This window comes from Chiloscyllium punctatum, chromosome 14 (assembly GCF_047496795.1).
Source record: "Chiloscyllium punctatum isolate Juve2018m chromosome 14, sChiPun1.3, whole genome shotgun sequence".
In the NCBI taxonomy this organism is placed as follows: domain Eukaryota; kingdom Metazoa; phylum Chordata; class Chondrichthyes; order Orectolobiformes; family Hemiscylliidae; genus Chiloscyllium; species Chiloscyllium punctatum.
In genome coordinates this window covers 39004661-39025484 of record NC_092752.1, presented here as the reverse complement: position 1 = coordinate 39025484, position 20824 = coordinate 39004661, and the positions used below count along the sequence as shown (strand labels likewise).

The following is a 20824-nucleotide window of genomic DNA, read 5'->3' as shown; positions in this document are numbered from 1 at the left end:
CGTCATGTTGCCAAGGTCTGGCGATGGAGGAGTCCAAGGACCTGCATTTCCTTGGTGGAGTGGGAGGGGGAGTTGAAGTGTTGGGCTACGGGATAGTTGGGTTGGTTGGTCCGGGTGTCCCAGAGGTGTTCTCTGAAACGTTCTGCAAGTAGGCGGCCTGTCTCCCCAATATAGAGGAGGCCACATCGGGTGCAGCGGATGCAATAGATGATGTGTGTGGAGGTGCAGTTGAATTTGTGGCGGATATGGAAGTGCCCCTTGGGGCCTCAGAGAGAAGTAAGGGGGGAGGTGTGGGTGCAAGTTTTGCATTTCTTGTGGTTGCAGGGAAAGGTGCCAGGAGTGGAGGTTGGTTGGTGGGGGGTATGGACCTGACGAGGGAGTGGTCTTTTCGGAACGCTGATAGGGGAGGGGAGGGAAATATGTCCCTGGTGATGGGATCCATTTGGAGGTGGCGGAAATGACGGCGGATGATACGCTGGACATGGAGGTTGGTGGGGTGGTAGGTGAGGACCAGTGGGGTTCTGTCCTGGTGTCACGCCTCTACTGAGGCCTCTGATCAGTCCTCAGCAGAGGCCTCACCTTCATTCCCCTACGCTCTTGGATTAACGAGTTCAACATGCGGCGTGAGAAGGTCCCAAGGGACACTTCCTATCCGCCACAAATTCACCTGCACCTCCACACACATCATCTATTGCATCCGCTGCACCCGATGTGGCCTCCTCTATATTGGGGAGACAGACCGCCTACTTGCAGAACGTTTCACAGAACACCTCTGGGACACCCGGACCAACCAACCCAACCGCCCCGTAGCCCAACACTTCAATTTCCCCTCCCACTCCACCAAGGACATGCAGGTCCTTGGACTCCTCCATCGCCAGACCATGGCAACATGACGGTTGGAGGAAGAGTGCCTCATCTTCCGCCTGGGAACCCTCTAACCACAAGGGATGAACTCAGATTTCTCCAGTTTCCTCATTTCCCCTCCCCCCACCTTGTCTCAGTCAAATCCCTCAAAATCAGCACCGCCTTCCTAACCTGCAATCTTCTTCCTGACCTCTCCGCCCCCACCCCACTCCGACCTATCACCCTCACCTTGACCTCCCTCCACCTATCGCATTCCCAACTCCCCTCCCCCATGTCCCTCCTCCCTACCTTTTATCTTAGCCTGCTAGACACACTTTCCTCATTCCTGAAGAAGGGCTGATGTCCGAGACGTCTATTCTCCTGTTCCTTGGATGCTGCCTGACCTGCTGCGCTTTTCCAGCAACACATTTTCAGCTATATTCTACCTACACCTATCATAAATATATTTTTCTTTCCCTTAATTTCTATCTTTCTATGTTATCTTTCTCATTTCATCAAAGATTTGTTTTAAGTAGTTCATGATTTAACAATCTTGACCATGTTTCTCTTTCATCTGGTTTCCGAACAGATTTATGAGAATTGAAAAATATCCAAGAAACTTCACTGTTAAGAACTAACAAAACTATTTGCCATTTTAGAATCCTTTTTAGTGCCTCAACCATTTTTCTAAGGAACAAAAGCTAAGTGGGCGGTATGGTGGCACAGTGGTTAGCACTGCTGCCTCACAGTGCCAGAGACCTGGGTTCAATTCCCGCCTCAGGCGAATGACTGTGTGGAGTTTGCACATTCTCCCCATGTCTGCGTAGGTTTCCTCCCACAGGTGAATTGGCCATGCTAAATTGCCTATGGTGTTAGGTGTAGGGGAATGGGTCTGGGTGGATTGCGCTTCGGTGGGTCGATGTGGACTTGTTGGGCTGAAGGGCCTGTTTCCACATTGTAAGTAATCTAATCTACATATTTCAGCCTTGGTCTTGAGCAATTGTTTATGGAATATAATTTATTTACACTTCATTTTGCTTTGGTAATTGATATGCTGTAATGTTTTTAACCTTAGTTATTTTCCTGCTGTACCTCATCTTGTATTTTAATGTTTCATTATAGCTTAATAACACTGATATAAAGTACTTACCCATTGTTGATATATAAATAATTTTACTACTTTTTTTTACAGAAGGAAGGAATTCATATTATAAAGCTGTTTCTGTAGCCTGCCGAGATGTTTTCAACAAGTTGACTGCTAACCTACCTGAGCTCCAAAATTGTAGCAGCTCCTTGGCTGCTTTTGTAGTTGAAAGGTGTAAGTAGAATTTTAATAGAGTCTGTAACTCAAAAGCCCCAGAAATTGGATTACACAAGATGTAGATGGACAAGGATAGTATAATGTTAGTGCTGGGTAGCATAATATTATGATCACTTAAGTGCAAGGAGGCTTTTGTGTGGAGCCGCAGGAGATGGGGGGGATATTAAATGAGTATTTTATATCTGTGTTTACTGTAGAAAAGAACATGGAAGGTATAGAATGTAGGGAAATAGATGGTGACATCTTGAAAAACGTCCATTTTACAGAGGAGGAAGTGAATTGAATTTAATTTAATTTATTGTCACGTGTACCGAGGCACAGTGAAAAATCTTGCGAGCAATACAGGCAGATCACATAGTTAAGTAGCTTCGATAATAAATAATAGGTAAACAGCGTCAAAAACGTAACACAGGTACAGGCGAATGTTAAGAGTTTGTGAGTCCATTCGGTATTCTAACAACAGTAGGGTAGAAACTGTTGCAAAACTAGTTGATGCGTGTGTTCAGGCTTCTGTACCTTCTCCCCGATGGTAGAGATTGTGGAAAAACATTGTCAGGGTGGGATGGATCTTTAAGAATGGTGGCGGCCTTTCCTTGACAGCGGGCCTGGTAGATTAATTCTGTGAATGGGAGGTTGGCGTTTGTGATTGTCCGGGCCAAGTTCACCACTCTCTGTAACCGTCTCCGACCTTGAATGGTACAGTTGCCATACCAGGTAGTGATACATCCAGACAGAATGCTCTTGATGGCGCACCTATAAAATTTGCAAGGATATTTGTCATCATGCCAAATTTTCTCAGCTGCCTGAGGAAGAAGAGATGTTGTTGGGCATTTGTAACCAGTGCATCAACATGAAGAGTCCAAGAAATCTTGTTGTGGGTGACCACTCCCAGAAGCTTGACACACTCTGCTCGTTCCACCTCTGTGCTGTTAATGTGTGGGGGGCATGAGTAACATCCCGCCGAAAGTCAATAATGAGTTCCTTGGTTTTGCTGGCATTGAGAGACAGGTTGTTTTCAGTGCACCATTTTTTCAGGTCTTCCACCTCCCGTCTGTAGTCTGTTTCATCGCCATCTGAGATTTGACTGACTATGGTGGTGTCATCATCGAACTTGTAAATGGCATTAGTCTGGTATTTGGCAACGTAATCATGGGTATACAGTGAGTACAGCAGAGGGTGAGTATACACCCCTGGGGAGCTCCAGTGTTAGTGAGGATGAAATATTGTCCCCAGTCTTCACTGATTATTGCCTGTGGGTCAGGAAATTGAAGATCAATTTGCAGAGAGCAGGGCTTTATGTCTTGAAACACATAAAATTGGATAAATCCCCAGGACCTGATCAGGTGTACCTTAGAACTCTATGGGAAGTTAGGGAAGTGATTGCTGGGCCCCTTGTTGGGATATTCCCGCCTCAGGCAAATGTCTGTGTGGAGTTTGCACATTCCCCCAGTGTCTGAGTGGGTTTACTCGGGGAGCTCCAGTTTCCTCCCACAATCCAAAAATGTGTAGGTTAGGTGAATTGACTGTGCTAAATTGCCCATAGTGTTAGGTGAAGGGGTAAATGTAGAGATGTATGGGTCTGGGTGGGTTGCTCTTCGGAGGTTTGGTGTGGACTTGTTGGGCTGAAGGGCCTGTTTCCACACTGTAAGTAACCTAATCTAATTGTAATCTAATTTGTATCATCGATAGTCACAGGTGAGGTGCCAAAAGGCCTGGCTAACGTGGTACCACTATTTAAGAAAGGTGGTCAGGAAAAAACAGGGAACTATAAACCGGTGAGCCTGCTGTCGGTGGTGGGCAGGTTGTTGGAGGGAATCCTGAGGGACAGGATATACATGTATTTGGAAAAGCAAGGACTGATTAGGAATGGTCAACCTGGTTTTGTGCGTGGGGAATCATGTCTCACAAAATTGATTGAGTTTTTTGAAGAAGTAACAAAGAGGAATTATGCGGGCAGAGCAGCAGACACAATCCATATGGACTTCAGTAAAGTGTTCGACAAGGTTCCCCATGGAAGACTGTTTAGCAAGGTTAGATCTCGTGGAATACAGGGTGAACTAGCCAATTGGATACAGAACTGGCTCAAGGGCAGAAGACAGAAATGGTGGTGGAAGGTTGTTTTTGACCTGTGATCAGTAGAGTGCCACAAGCATCAGTTGTTGTGGTTCTGTTCGCCGGGCTGGGAATTTGTGTTGCAGACGTTTCGTCCCCTGTCTAGGTGACATCCTCAGTTCTTGGGAGCCTCCTGTGAAGCGCTTCTGTGATGTTTCCTCTGGCATTTATAGTGATTTGAACCTGCCGCTTCCGGTCGTCTGTTCCAGCTGTCCGTTGCAGTGGTCCAGGTTGATGTGCTTATTGATTTGAATCTGTGGATGAGTACCATGCCTCTAGGAATTCCCTGGCTGTTCTCTGTTTGGCTTGTCCTATAATAGTAGTGTTGTCCCAGTCGAATTCATGTTGCTAGTCATCTGCGTGTGTGGCTACTAAGGATAGCTGTTCGTGTTGTTTCGTGGCTAGTTGGTGTTCATGGATGCAGATTGTTAGCTGTCTTCCTGTTTGTCCTATGTAGTGTTTTGTGCAGTCCTTGCATGGGATTTTGTACACTACGTTGGTTTTGCTCATGCTGGGTATCGGGTCCTTCTTTCTGGTGAGTTGTTGTCTGAGAGTGGCTGTTGGTTTGTGTGCTGTTATGAGTCCTAGTGGTCACAGTAGTCTGGCTGTCAGTTCGGAAATGCTCTTGATGTATGGTAGTCCTTTGGGTTGCGGCATGTCCTCGTTCTGTTGTCTTTCGCTTAGGCATCTGTTGATGAAATTGCGCAGGTATCCATTTTTGGCAAATACATTGTATAGGTGTTCTTCTTCCTCTTTTTGCAGTTCTGGTGTACTGCAGTGTGTTGTGGCCCTTTTGAACAGTGTCTTGATGCAACTTCTTTTGTGTGTGTTGGGGTCGTTGCTTTCGTAGTTCAGGACTTGGTCTGTGTGTGTGGCTTTCCTGTATCCCTTTGCGGCGAATTCTCCATTCGGTGTTCTCTGTACCATCACGTCTAGGAATGGGAGTTGGTTGTCTTTTTCTTCCTCTCTAGTGAATCGGATTCCTGTGAGTGTGGTGTTGATGATCCGGTGTGTGTTCTCTATTTCTGTGTTTTTTAATGATTACAAAGGTGTCATCCACATATCTGACCCAGAGTTTGAGTTGAATTTGTGGTAAGACTGTTCTAATCTTTGCATTACCGCTTCTGCTATAAGTTCAGAGATGGGTGAGCCCATGAGCCGCATCCATGAACACCAACTAGCCACGAAACGACATGACCAGCTATCCTTAGTAGCCACACACGCAGATGACAAGCAACACGAATTCAATTTGGACAACACTACTATTATAGGACAAGCCAAACAGAGAACAGCCAGGGAATTCCTAGAGGCATGGCACTCATCCACAGATTCAATCAATAAGCACATTGACCTGGACCCAATATACCGACCACTGCAACGGACAGCAGGAACTGACAACCGGAAGCGGCAGATTCAAATCACTATAAATGCCGGAGGAAACATCATAGAAGCGCTTCACAGGAGGCTCCCAAGCACTGAGGATGTCACCTAGACAGGGGACGAAATGTCTGCAACACAAATTCCCAGCGCGACGAACAGAACCACAACAACGAGCACCCGAGCTACAAATCTTCTCACAAACTTTGAACAAGCATCAGTGCTGGGTCCACTCCTTTTCATTATTCATATAAATGATTTGGATATAAGCATAAGAGGTGTAGTTAGTAAGTTTGCAGATGAGACCAAAATTGGAAGTGTAGTGGACAGTGAAGAAGGTTACCTCAGAGTACAACAGGATTTTGATCAGATGAGCCAATGGGCTGAGGAGGGACAGATGGAGTTTAATTTAGATAAATACGAAGTGCTGCATTTTGGAAAAGCAAGTCTTAGCAGGACTTATACACTTAATGGTAAGGTCCTAGGTAGTGTTGCTGAACAAAGAGACCTTGGAGTGCAGGTTCATAGCTCCTTGAAAGCAGAGTCATAGGTGGATAGGTTAGTGAAGAAGGTGTTTGGTATGCTTTTCTTTATTGGTCAGAGTATTGAGTACAGGAGTTGGGAGGTCATGTTGTGGCTGTACAGGACATTGGTTAGGCCACTTTTGGAATATTGCATGCAATTCTGGTCTCCTTCCTATCGGAAAGGTGTTGTGAAACTTGAAAGAGTTCAGAAAAGATTTACAAGGATATTGCCAGGGTTGGAGGATTTGAGCTATAGGGAGAGACTGAACAGGCTGGGGCTGTTTTCCGTGGAGTGTCGGAGGCTGCGGGGTGACCTTATAGAAATTTGGATAGGACTATTAGACAAAGTTTTTTCCGTAGGTTGTGGGAGTCCAGAATTAGAGGGCATAGGTTTGGGGTGAGAGGGGAAAGATGTAAGGCCTTTTAAACGCAGGGGCAATACATGTATGGAATGAGTTGCCAGAGGAAGTGGTGGAGGCTAGTACAATTGCAACATTTAAAAGGCATCTGGATGGGTAAATGAATAGGAAGGGTTTGGAGGGATATGGGCCAGGTGCTGGCTGGTGGGACTACATTGGTTTGGGATATCTGATCAATATGGACGAGTTGGACCGAAGGTTCTGTTTCTGTGCTGTACATCTCTATGACTCTAAGTGTGCAACCGTTACTAACTGCAATACCTATTGCATGCACAGCATTCAGTGAATATCAGCTGTCTGGCCACCTTTTAAAGATATCATGCTGCTTTTTTAACAAAAGATAGAATTTGGTTCAACAGGAAGCAAAGGAATTGTTGCTGGAAGAGCAGGTTTTACCCATGTGTTCTCAGATTCAGTTGTGGAAGTGAATCGAAGAGTCAGATTCCATTACCATTCACATCCTCCCAGGCATCAACTTCCAATCACAGGATAAGTTGGCAAACAATGTGAATGTCCTCAATTTATTTTTCATACTCCAAAAAGCTGAATAATCTAACCACAGTTGTCAAGATAAAAGACTTTTTTTAAAAAATTCACTTGCAAGACAGGGGCCATTGAGAAGATATGGGCAATAAATGCTGACTCAGTAAACTACTTCCACATCCCAAATGAATAAAAAATAATTGCTGACAGTTATGCTACTTCATACTCCGACTGCCTTTTTTTTCTCAATCTCCAGCAAATGCTATGCCGTACTTTTGTACAGTACCTCCTGATACATTACCTCTCCCCCAATCCTCACTTCTCCATATCTCTCATCTGACACACACGCTTGTATGATCAAATATGCATCCTTTCAACTCCCTTACAAAATTGTCACTAACAAATTTCCTTCCTTCCTTCCTTATCTGCCAGCAGAGAAGAAGGGGTCTGTCTGCACATCCTCATCCACTTATGCTAACCATATGGCAAGTAGAACAGAGTAATAGCTGCTTTGAATGATTCTGTGACTGGTGGCATTATACAAAGTTTCTTCTTGACTTTGTGCTTTTTGTGTTATTACTACTTCTGTCTAACCCTAAAAACTGCATAATAAACAACAGGTGCTTTCACCGGCTACCAGTCTGTTACCTCTTTGTACTGTCCTGTTGTAATTCAATCTGACTCTTGTTTCTTTCATTTCACTTGAATATGTTTAAACTTGTCCATTGCTCTCGATGTGGCCTCCTGACATCAGGGAGGCAGAACACCAACTCGTGGAGCATTTCAAGGAACATTTTTGAGACACATTCCCAACAAGCCCACCACCCTGTGACTGACCACTTCAACTCCCCTCCCATTCCACCATGGATGTGCAAGTCTGGGCCGCCTCCACTGCCAAATCCAGGCCACCTGATGACAGGAGGAAGAAAGCTTCATCTTCCACCTTGGGACCTTTCAACCACGTACTATCAATGTCGACTTCACTAGTTTCCAAATCTCCCATAACCACATCTCATCCTAAATCCAACCTTCAACTCAGCACTGCCTGCGTGACTGTCCCACTTGACCTGTCCCACTTGTCCATTTTCCTTATCATCTATCTGCTCTATCCTCCCCACCAACCTATCACAGTCATTCCTCCAACATACCAAACTGTCACCTTCACCTGCTGTATGTGCATGCTTGCTTTCAATGACTGGTGTACAACAAAACCAGGACTTGTAATAATCTGCCTTCCTGTTTTGCTCCTAAAGTGAGTAACCACACATTTCTATCCATCTCTTTACATTACCCCATGCACTTTAATTTTACATGGGACTTCTTTAAAACTCTTCTGAAAGTTCTGATGCATACTCAAAAGAATTCTAGCAGAATTGTCAAAGGTAATTTCATTTTCATAAATTTCTGCTGACGATGCCTGATCACGCTACTGTTTTCCAAGTGCTATTAAATCTTACAGTGGACTCTTATAGTTTTCCCACTACCAATGTCAAATTCACTAGCCTATACTCCCCCCTGCTTTTTTTTTAAAGAGAGGGGGTACATCAGCTATTCTTCAAACTGTAGGAACTATACAAGAGTCTATATAACTTTGGACGATGACTACCAATGCATCCACTATTTCAAGGACTACTTCCTTAATTACTCTGGGATGTAGACTATCAGGCTGTAGAGATTTATCAATCTTTAATCCCATCAATTTCCCAGCACCATTTCCCTACTAATATTGATTTCCTTCAGTTCCTCCCTGTGTCTAAATCCTGTGTTCCCCAAAACTACTTGTATGTTAGTGTGTACATCTTTGTGAACACAGAATCAAAGTGTGTATTTATGGGTCTATAATTTCCTTGTACCCCATTATAAAATCTCCAGTCTTTTTCTCTTTACATACTTTCAGAAACTTCTACAGTCTGTTTATATGCTCCCTGAAGCATACTCTATTTTCTCTTTCTTACCATTCAATTGCTCTCCTTTGCTGATTTCTAAATTGTTCCCATTCTTTAGGTCTGTTGTTTATCTGGCCAGTTTATATATTTCTCTTGGATCTAATACTATCTCAAATTTCTTTTGTAAGCCACCGTTGGTATCTTCTCCCATTTTACTGTCTCACCAGGTACGAATATGCAATTGCTGTAGTTTACTCATGCAGTCTTTGAATATTTGCCATTTTGACCATCATCCCTTTTAATAATGTTGCCTAAATCTGTCATAGCCAACTTGTGCCTCACCATTATTGTTTCCTCTATTTAGATTGAGGACCCTTGTCTCAGAACTAAATATGTCACTTCCCATCTTAATAAAGAATTCCATCAGCTTATGATCACTCATCCCCAAAGGAGCCTCTCAACCAGATTGCCCTCACAGTTTTGGCATCTATATACCACCAGCCCCTACTGATTTTTTTGCCCTTTGTGTTTTTCACTACTATCCATACAGATTCCACATTGTTGGAGCTAATTTCCTTTCTGATTATTGTATAAATGTTTTATTTAAATAGCAATACATCTTGCCTTTTTTTGGTGTCCATCCTTCATGCTTAACACCCTAGATGTTCATTTCCAATCCCTGGTCATCCTGCAGCCATATCTCTATGATCCTGACTATATCTTAACTGTTTTCATCTATTGTGCAACTAATTCATGAACAATATTGTGAATGCTCCACACATTAAGGCTTATCTTTTTAACCTTACCTGTCTTGTTCCCACTATTTTTCACTGGCCCTTGTTTGATCCTGTCCCTTAATTCCTCTGTCTGTATCACTTTTCTCATTTGCTTTCCGTCTTCTTCTGACTTCATGCATAGGTTCCCATTCCCCTGCCATTTTAGTTTAAAGCCCATCAAATCACTCTCGCAAACACTGTCCGTAGGATGTATGCCCTGCCCAAGTCTAATCTATTCAGTCTGTACTGATCCCACCCCTCCACCCCAATGACCAGAAATCTGAAACTCTTACCCTCTCTCAACTCTTCAGCTGCATAGTTATTTGATACCTCTTGCTATTTCTACTCTAACAAGGACATGGTGCTGGTAGTAATCCTGTGATCATTATCTTTGAGGCCTTACTTCTCAACTTACTTGCTAGCTCTCTATATTCTGCTTTTAGGACCTCCTCCTTTTTTAAAATCTATGTCATTTGTACTAGTGTGCACCGCGACTATTGGCTGTTGACCCATTCCTTCTATAAAATCCAGTAGCCACTGTAAGACATCCTTGAACCTAGGGAGGCAACATGCCTTCTTGTTTATGGAGTCTTGTTAATGGCCACAGAAATATCTGTCTATTCTTTTGTCAGTTGAATACCCCTTAACTATTGCATTCCCACCACTTCCTCTTCCTCTCCTGTATAGCAGAGCTAAAGTGAAGCAACAAATTTGGATGTTGCTGCTTTCCCCAAAAGACCATTCCCCTCAACTGTATCCACAGTGGCATATCTGTTTTATAGGAGAGTCTTGCACTGCCGACCATCTTGTTATTCCCGGTGGTCACCCATTCCCTTCTTGCTTGTGGAGCCTTATCGCACAGTATGATCATCTTTCTATCTGTCTATTCATAATAGTCTCCATCTTGCCAATGCTCCACACTTCTCCATCTCCAAAATCTGGGCTGTCAGGAACTGTAGCTGGAGACACATCCTGCACGCATGCTGGGCCTGGGCACTGGAAATCTTCCCAGATTTCCACAGAGAACAGAACGTACCACAGCTTTGAGCTCTCCTGCAATGACTTACACTTTTAAATTGAACCTTTTGGAAGAAGTTTAACATCAAACTTATCAGTTACTCTAGGGCCCTCATTCCCTGGTCGTTGTTACTGTACAATACAGTCCTTACTGACTATCAAATGTAAAAAAAGAACTTCCAATCTATGAACCAAAAGATCCAAAAAAAAACCTCTGCACGAAATTCCCACTGTGCTCCAAAATCCCAGATAAGCATGTTCTCGGTCTGGCTGTCTCTCATTCAACATCGATTGAGGCCCTATTCAGGCTTCAAATGATTGATAGTTAACTGTCACCCAGTCATCTGAGTATTATTTATTAATCTTGTAACTAGGATACTGATCTTTTATTTTAAAAAAAGACTTACCAGTTCAATTCCCATTGTCTCCAAATTCCCAAAAATGTGCACAAACTGACTTTGTCTCACTCAGATAGTGAGTTTCAGTGCTCATCTTAAAGATCAAAAGCAAGGCAGAAAAGTTTAGGCAGCAAATTCTAAATCCTTGGACAAACGAAGACAAAGAGTCAGTGGTGAAACTGTTAAAACTTTGGATGCTGTACAGATGCAGGATGCCTTTAAATGATGTTAACAAGCAGTCCTTCAGCTGGCTAGCATCACTTGTTGCAAATAAAGTTATGCATTTGATCTGTCGATCTGGAAAATGGTTCCTGGAAGAGGCACAGGACAATGATATTGAATTTATAGTTTCAACCTTCAGTACAACCTTTTGGGCACTTCTCATGCTAACAGAATTGCTTACATTAAGTGGCAGATAACCTAGTTTTCAGCTTATGTTTTTGCTATATGCCATAGTTAAGACTTAGGCTGTTTCGTGCTGCTTGATTTAATTCTAGGCCAAAATGTGATTAGATGATTCATTTCTTAAGGTAGTAGCATTAAACAAATAATAATCCTATTGTGTCTGCCCAGTGCTAAATAATTACAAACCTTAAGTTTTGTGTTGCATCTTGCTTAAAGTGTTAATGTATATGTTGCTTGAATAGCCTCACCACAAGCTGTATGTATTATAACTGTGGATGACAGTTAGAAAAGACATATGAGAAGAAATAGAAGAGTACAATCAAAGTAACAAATGGATTTTCTAGGCATTGGGAGTGTTGCACAAGAGAAACAATGTGACAGTTTAATGAAACAAGGTTAAGAATCATGTGAAGAAAAAGGATGTTATGGTCAGTTATTAAATAGAGAGATTTATGGGTTGGTCATTTTATGATAAAGAAACATTAACAGAATGGTAATCATTGCTCTTAGAGCTGCTTTCAATGTAGAGGCAATGGCAGACAAGTACAGAGAGAAGCAGAAGCCTTTTAAAAGTAAATGCATTATGATTGGAGGTTTTAATGTTGAAATATGAATAAAGGTACAATACAAATGTCGTAAATTACTTTTTAGTTGAAGAGAGTTACGAGCTATGTTATTGGACTAAATAAATGTCTATCAGTCCAGATTATAGCTACAAATTGCATTTATTCAATGCTTTTAGAGTCATAGAGTCCTACAGCATGGAGACAGGCCCTTTGGCCCAAAATGGCCCATGCCAACCAAAATGTCCGTCCATGCTAACCCCTTCCCCTTCCCCATATCCTTCTAATCCTTTCCTATCCATATATTTGTCTAAATGCCTTTTAAATGTTCTCCTTGGTGATGGCCACCATACTCAGCTCTGACACCTCAATCTTTCGAAATTTTGTGTCTTCTACAGTGAAGACTGATGCAAAGTAATTGTTCAGTTCCTTAGCCATTTCTTTGTTCCCTACTACTATCTCTCCAGCATCATTTTTCAGCAGTCCAATATCCTTACTTTTGCCTCTCTTTTGCCCTTTATATATCTAAAGAAACTCTGACACTCTTCCTTTATATTATTGGCTAGCTTACCCTCATATGTAATCTTCTCCCTCCTTATTTCATTTCTGGTTGCCCTGTTTTGATCTTTGTAAGCTTTCCAACCCTCTAGTTTCCCACTGCCCTTCGCCACATTGTATGCTTTCTCTTTTGCTTTTATGCAACCCCTGACTTCTCTAGTCAGCCACGGTTGCTTCATCCTCCCTGTACCAAGCTTCGTTTTCAATGGGTTGAATTTCTGCTGTGTCTCCCGAATTAGTCCTGGAAACTTGTGCCATTGCTGTTCCACTGTCTTTCCTGCTATGCTCCTCTCCCAGTCAATTCTAACCAGCTCATCCCTTATGCCTGTGTAGTTGCCTTTATTCAGCTGTAATACCGTTACCACTGATTCTCTCTCTTCTCCCTCTCAAACTGCAGAGTACATTCAATCATACTATGATCACTGTCTGCTTAGGATTCCTTCACCTTAAGTTCTCTTCACCTTAAGCTCATCCCTGCTTGGATGGCTCCCTGTACCACAGTTGCGCAGTCAGTTGGCTCACCCTTCCTGCGGTCCCCATTCTTATCCACACAAGGAGCAAAACTCTTTTAATTAAAAAAGAGTCACCTGATGCTTAAAACAAGTATTACGGAAACAAAGGTGCTGAACAAAAAAAACCCCTAATAACAAGAGTAAAGATGTTTGGTTAATACTTGTAGGAAAGTTGCGGGGGTTGGGGGTGGAAGTGTGCTGCTGCTTAGAACCAAAAAGTTGAAGGCTTGATTGCTTGTAGTGAAGTGGAGTGGAGAAGTTTCCAATAGCTTGAGTCACAGGAGGGAAGATTTTGCAGATTGTGCCTGGGGATACATGAGAAAATTAGAGAGAGGGAGGTGTACGTGGCAATCAAAAATGCAAATGAGTGATGAGACATTTAAATCTATGGGATTATGGTAATGAAGCAGTACTTGATGTAGGCAGCAGATTAGGCAAGGTTTATCAAGGTTGGAGATGGCTGGGTGAAAATTGAAATAGTTAAAGTACAGAAATGATAAAGAATCAAAGTGGTGGTTTCAACAATAGACTGAAAATAGACCTATAGGTGAGTGATTCTAATTCTAGAGGCAGTGAATTTGATGTTGAAAAGAATGCCAAAGTTGCAAATAGTAGTTTTTGCTTAGCCTCAGGATGTGGATGGTGGGGGAAATCGATGTTAAGGGTACAGCGTTATATTGGCGAGTGTTGCAGATTTGATTATCATAGTGTTTGATTTAGAGGATATTGAATCTCATCCAAGACTAGATGTTGGTGAAGCAAACTGATGATACTAAGGTATGCTATGCTATGGGGTGAGCAAAGTTAAAAATCACACAACACCCAGGTTATAGTTCAACAGGTTTGTTTGGGATTACTATCTTTCGAAACACTGCTTCTTCATCAGGAATGCAGGATTATGATTGAAACATCGATTCTCCTGCTCCTCGGATGCTGCCTGACTGGCTGTGCCTTTCCAGCAACACACTCTCAACTCTGATTTCCAACATTTGCAGTCCTCACTTTCTCCGCTTTGTAGTTTTGCACCTTAACAATACAGGTGTGACATTAGAATAAGAGATCAAAATATATTAAGTCAAGTATAGTGAGGATAAAGACTCTGGTCTGGATGGATTGCATTGTTGCATATTGATAGTATTTTGGGAAGACATGGCAGTCACTATTACGTCTAAAAAATTACTAGAAATGCATATGGTGTCAAGACTACAAGACAGCTAATGGTTTTCATAATTTTGAAAGGGAGATTGAACAAAGTCAAGGAACCATAGGTCAATTCATTCTCTAGTGTAGGAAAGATAATGGGACATGGTATAATAAAGAATGGTGTGGATTGCACAAAGTAAGGTTATTTTTGAGTAACCACTTGCAGTCTTGAAAAGGTTTGAAATGACAAAGGTAATATAATCAATGTAACATTTTTGGATTTTCTGAATATCTTTATTATTATGTAGACTTGTTAAAGTCAGAGCATGAGAGGTCAAGACAAGTAATTTCATTATTAATGATGGATAGTAAGGGTTTAGAGGGATATGGGCCAACACAGGCAAATGGAAATAAGTCAGTTTTGGAAACGATGCTGTATGGCTCTGACTCATAATTGGTTACAAAATAGGGCATGAATGAAGTCAGATGCTGTTGCTGGTTGGACGTCCTGTTCCACAGGAAGTATTGCTCGAACCACTGTTCACCATTTATTTGGTGTCTCTTCACAAGTGTGACACCAATGCCTATGAATGACACCAAATTGAATACAGTTCATACAGAAGAGGTATGTAACAAAATCCAGTGAGACATCAACAAGCTTGCAAAATGGCAATGCAGTTGTCAAATTGACTTCTGTACAGCCAAATATAAGGGTGTGTTTTAGAAGGATGATTAGGGAGGCTACCCTTATTTTGACAATTCAGTGTGTAATTCAAATCAAATGCAATGTTATTGTTTATTGTGAGAGGAATCAAACACAAAAGTAGAGAAGTTATGGTCTTGTTAAATTGGGTGTTAGTGAGACCATATCTGGAATACTATGTATAGTATTGGTCTTCCTATTCAAGGAAAATTGTAAGTATGTCAGAGGCAGTTTAGACAGGGTTTATTAGATGAATACCTGGAATGGATGCTTTGTTTTGAGTTGAGGCTGGACAGACTAGTCGTTCATTATTGGACTTTAGAAGAGTAAGAGGTTACTTGATTGAAACATTCACAACCCTGAGAAGATCTGACACAGTCGATGCAGAAAGGAAAAGCAATTTGGTTCTGTCCAGTAGTGTATCAAGGAAACAAGCAAACGTTGGTGTTTGACTTTATGGATTTAGCTTTTTGAGGATCTGTCCAAACAAACCAAAGACATCCCTTACACATTCAAGACTATATTTACCTGCATTTGAGGCATTAGGTAACTGAATGGACCCCAAGGGTCACCCAGTATTGTTAGAGCACCAGGAATGTCTGCAGTATCACTGTTTTGCAATCAAATTTCAACATTACCGACAAGTTGTGATCTGAATATCTTTCAGATGAGAAGATTCAATTTTCTTTCTTGATCCAACTAATCAAATTCAATGAATATTGATTTAAATTTTGTCCAGTCAGACTTCTACAACAGTACAGTGAAGATTCTGCTACATATTACCAATTATCAGCATTAAACTGTAACTTGCCAACCATTTGACTGGCTTGCATGTACAAATTAATGGAGGGTCTTGTGTGTTCAAGTACAGGCTGATCTGCATTTGCTCTTTTGTTGATGTTTGACTAAAAACTTGAAAATTTGATTAGTCTAGTATCATGTTCCTGCTGGTAGAGATGGATCTTCAATGCCTAATTTTCCTCCATGTTTCAGGGTGAAGATTTGGATTGATCCTCAAGAAGCTAAATCCATTCTTGCATTTTGAAACTTAACCTTCCGATTGCAGATCAAGTGCTAGGATTTTCTAAGTGTGTCTGTTTTTTTCTTGAGCATCTTTCTTCAGATATTTAGAGACTTTCCTCTAAACTACAATATTCTTCTTTGATATCTTGAATTCTCTGACTACTGCACAATTATGTCTACTCTTCAGTCTTAATGATTTTTAATTTTGAATTGAGGTGTGTATCTGTCATTCCTTGGTACCATGTTGCTATATTAGAGAGTGCAAGAATACAGCATGCTAATGAGGTGGTGGTCTTGCTGTGAGATGTAGAAGTGCATAACAACAAGGGGGTGAACAGTTGTCTTCAAGTATGTGCTGTGTTAAGATTCTGTCAATGAATGGTTTTGCACCACGGCAGTTTTAATTTCAACAGTGAGTAGATGGTAAGTGTCATAAAGTTAGATTTGTTTTTAGCCAAAACTTGTGGAGGGTTGACTTTTAAGTGCGATTGACCAGTCCTTGGATACATACAGTAATAAGAAACATTGCCCTTCAGCACATATGGCATTATGTGGTTACTAGTTTCACCATATGCTTTTTTTGTTTATTCATGCGAGGTAGGTCATGAGTCTTTTCCAACACAAACGTGCATCTGAGTATCACAGGAACAATTGTCATCACTGAGATACATTTCCACCAATTCCCCCTCCTCCGAAACATGATAGTTCTGATGGTGTAGCTTTTTAAATTGCCAACAAATAACTGTTTGGTTCAGAGTTTGGCTATTTCTGGGAAAACATCTGACTCTTTAGTGATTTTGAACTATTCACACAGTTTCCCATGTGTAAGATCTCTTCATTCAAATCACATAGTACTTCCAAGAGTTCCTGTCATCTTTTCTAACGATACTGACTTCTGCCTGAAAGAGATTGACTTCTTGTCTTCAGGAGTTTGACAAGATCCTCTTTCCATCTCTGTTTGTTTACTCTGTGTCTGCCAGGCATATGGCATTTTTCTTAATTTCCGTCTTGTTGATACTGCTTCCAGGTCAGGGTCACCGGGTCATGTGTTAATGCCTTGTAAGTCACATTGTTGTGATTTATTACAATTAAGGTTAAGGGTACACAGATGGTGGGTACTGATTGCCTTTATGTATACAGTATATGAATATTAGACAGTTGGAACACTGAAGGTTGTGGCTTGAGAACTATAGGACTAAGCAAGTCAATAAACTCACTTCAGAATGAAAAATTTTACAGTTGAGCTCTTTACAGTTAATGCAAACTTTTAGATTCATTTGGAAACATTCTTGAAAACCATTAGATTTACAAACCTTTTAAAGAAATTGCAAGTTTTTCTTGCTGTACTGCTTCCAGGTCAAAAATTGTCAAAGGATTCATAAATCACTCAAATTATGGATTCCTGTTAACAAAGCCATATAGATAATTTGGGTTCATTTCTGGAGAGAGAATTGAAAAGCAGAAAATATATGTTGTATTATAGAACCTAGTTTGTATATATTTAGATTTGAATGAAGCATTTTGGTGTTTACATGATTTAAAAGGACATAAAGACACTGAAGAACATATAATACCTACTTTAAAGTATGATGCTAGAACTAAGGTGTTAACTGCCAAGAAGGATTGAGCAGATTTTTACTTTCATCTAGAAGTTGTAAGGATGAGGGGTGATCTCTGGTGATCTTAAGATTATTAAAGTTTTGCTTGAGAAAATGGAGATATTTCCATTTGTGGATAAGACCAAAACCAGAAGCTGCAAATACAATATAGTTACTAATAAAAGTCGTGAGGAATTTGGGAGAAACCTCTGCCTGAAGAATGGTTAGACTACAGAATTTACTATTAGAATGAGTGGATGATGCGAATAGCATAAATGCATTAGAGGAAGCAAGATGAATACAATAAGGAGAAAGAAATATGTTATATTATTGGGATTAGATGACGATGTATACGGGATGATCTTTATGAAGCATAGACAGTGCCATATATCTGTTCGGTCCAATGGCTTTTTTTGTGTGCTGTAAAGTTTGTGTAATATTTTGCTGAGAAAATATTTTTAAGGCAATCAGTACCCACCATCTGTGTACCCTTAACCTTAATTATTTTATTTTTAATAATTAGATGGACAACCTTATGAAGTTGTTGCAATTGGAACAGGAGAGATGAACTGTAATGATCCATTGTATTCTGAAGGACGAATCATGCATGATTCCCATGCTGTAGTTACTGCAAGACGTTCATTATTGAGGTAAAATTTTGTCTTTCTAAATTCAGAAAATTGAATGTGGACTATTTTATTGTTGGCAGAAGCACGTAAAAATTAAAATTACTGTCTTTTATTGTTCTAATGGTTGTAAGAGATTATAAAGCAGTCAATCTGATGGTCATTGACAATATCAAGAAGAGGCTTGTATTTTCACTACAACTTCCACAGCCTTGAGTCACACTCCTAAAAGAGTGCTTATACACCGTACTGAACAATTGCTATACTGTTGGAGCTACTGATTTTTGAATGAGTCCTTGAACAGTGGCCAATCACCCTGTTCAACCTGAGGTAAAAGAGCCAATGGTATGTTTTTTGAATGTGCAAAGAATTCTCCCCAATGCATAATTTAATGTTTTTCCCTCAACTGACATTATGAAATGGATGTTCTGGTTATTAAATCATCACCATTTGTGAGGTCTTGCTATTATTAGCTACTATTTTTTCTATGCGTGACTGCAGTTTAAAAAGTATTGCTTGATTGGCAGCAAATTATTTTGGAATATCTTGGGGGTCATGATAGTTATACAAATGCAGTTCTTTTTTTCACTCAATTTAAGATAAAGGTTCTGATTTCCTTGCCTTTACAGTGATTTGGCTACAGGCTGAGTGAAATTGGGACTTGAAAATTTAAGGATTTTTAACATTTAGGAAATAAATGAAGAAGGTGGGGGGGGGGGGGGGGGGGGGGGGTGGGACCAAGGAAAATAGTGAGGAAAGAGATCAATCTGAGACTGGTACAGTTGAGAACAGAAGTGAGTCAAACAGTCAGGGCAGGCAGGGACAAGGTAGGACTAATAAATTAAACTGCATTATTTCAATGCAAGGGGCCTAACAGGGAAGGCAGATGAACTCAGGGCATGGTTAGGAACATGGGGCTGGGATATCATAGCAATTACAGAAACATGGCTCAGGGATGGGTAGGACTGGCAGCTTAATGTTACAGGATACAAATGCTACAGGAAGGATAGAAAGGGTGGCAAGGGAGGACGGGGAGTGACATTTTTGACAAGGGATAGCATTACAGCTGTGCTGAGGGAGGATATTCACAGAAATACCTATTACTACCTGCAATACTTATTGCATGCACAGCATTCAATGAATATTAGCTGTCTGGTCACCTTTTAAAGATATCATGCTGCTTTTGTAACAAAAGATAGAATTTGGTTCAACAGGAAGCAAAGGAATACTTTGAGCAAAGGAATTGTTGCTGGAAGAGCAGGTTTTACCCATGTGTTCTCAGATTTTGTTGTGGAATTGAATCGAAGAGTCAGATTCCATTACCATTCACATCCTCCCAGGCATCAACTTCCAATCACAGATAAGTTGGCAAACAATGTGAATGTCCTCAGTTTATTTTTCATACACCAAAAAGCTGAATAATCTAACCACAGTTGTCAAGATAATAAGACTTTTTTATTAAATTCACTTGCAAGACAGGGGCCATTGAGAAGATATGGGCAATAAATGCTGACTCAGTAAACTACTTCCACATCCCAAATGAATAAAAAATAATTGCTGACAGTTATGCTACTTCATACTCCAACTGCCTTTTTTTTCTCAATCTCCAGCAAATGCTATGCCATACTTTTGTACAGTACCTCCTGATACATTACCTCTCCCCCAATCCTCACTTCTCCATATCTCTCATCTGACATACACGCTTGTTTGATCAAATATGCATCCTTTAAACTCCCTTACAAAATTGTCACTAACAAATTTCCTTCCTTCCTTCCTTATCTGCCAGCAGAGAAGAAGGGGTCTGTCTGCACATCCTCATCCACTTATGCTAACCATATGGCAAGTAGAACAGAGTAATAGCTGCTTTGAATGATTCTGTGACTGGGGGCATTATACAAAGTTTCTTCTTGACTTTTTGCTTTGGGTTGGTATATCTGGTTGGCATGGACAGGTTGGACTGGAGGGTCTGTTTCCATGCTGTACATCTCTATGACTCTAAGGAGAAGGAAATGAGGCATTGCTCTTAGTGAGGGACGAGATCATTACATTAGTGAGAGAGGATCTTTGTTCAAAGAATCAAGATGTTGTGTCATTTGGGTAGAGGTAAAAAAAAAGAAAGGGACTATAAACATTGTTGGGCCGAAGGGCCTGTTTCCATACTGTAAGTAATCTAATCTAATCTAATTAGTGGGAGATGTTTATAGGCCATCAGCAGTAATGGTGATGTTGAGCTGGTTAAAAATCAAGCAATTGAAAGTGTATGTTGTAGTTATAGAAATAATTGGTGACATCGATTTGCAGATGGACTGGGTGAATCTAATTAGCACCAATATTGTGCAGTATGAATTTTTAGAATTGAAGAACCAATTAGGGATTGGCTATTTCAGATAGTGTTATAATATGTAATGAGAAAAGACTAATTAATAACCTTACTGTAAAGGAGGCTTTGGGAAATTGTGACCATAACAGGATAACGTTTCCCATTAATTCATTCGAAATATTATTCATTTGGAAATGTTGGTCTTGAATTGGAACGG

At 40.8% G+C, this 20824-nt stretch overlaps 1 protein-coding gene across 1 annotated transcript in view; it reads left to right on the top strand.

Moving 5' to 3' along the window:
• adad1 (adenosine deaminase domain containing 1 (testis-specific)) overlaps positions 1-20824 on the top strand; it is a 98418-nt gene that overhangs the window by 35821 nt on the left and 41773 nt on the right. The window contains exons 6-7 of the mRNA XM_072584204.1: positions 2036-2161; positions 18185-18311. Of these exons, the coding sequence (XP_072440305.1) occupies positions 2036-2161; positions 18185-18311 (253 nt within the window). The remainder of the gene's footprint in view (positions 1-2035; positions 2162-18184; positions 18312-20824) is intronic.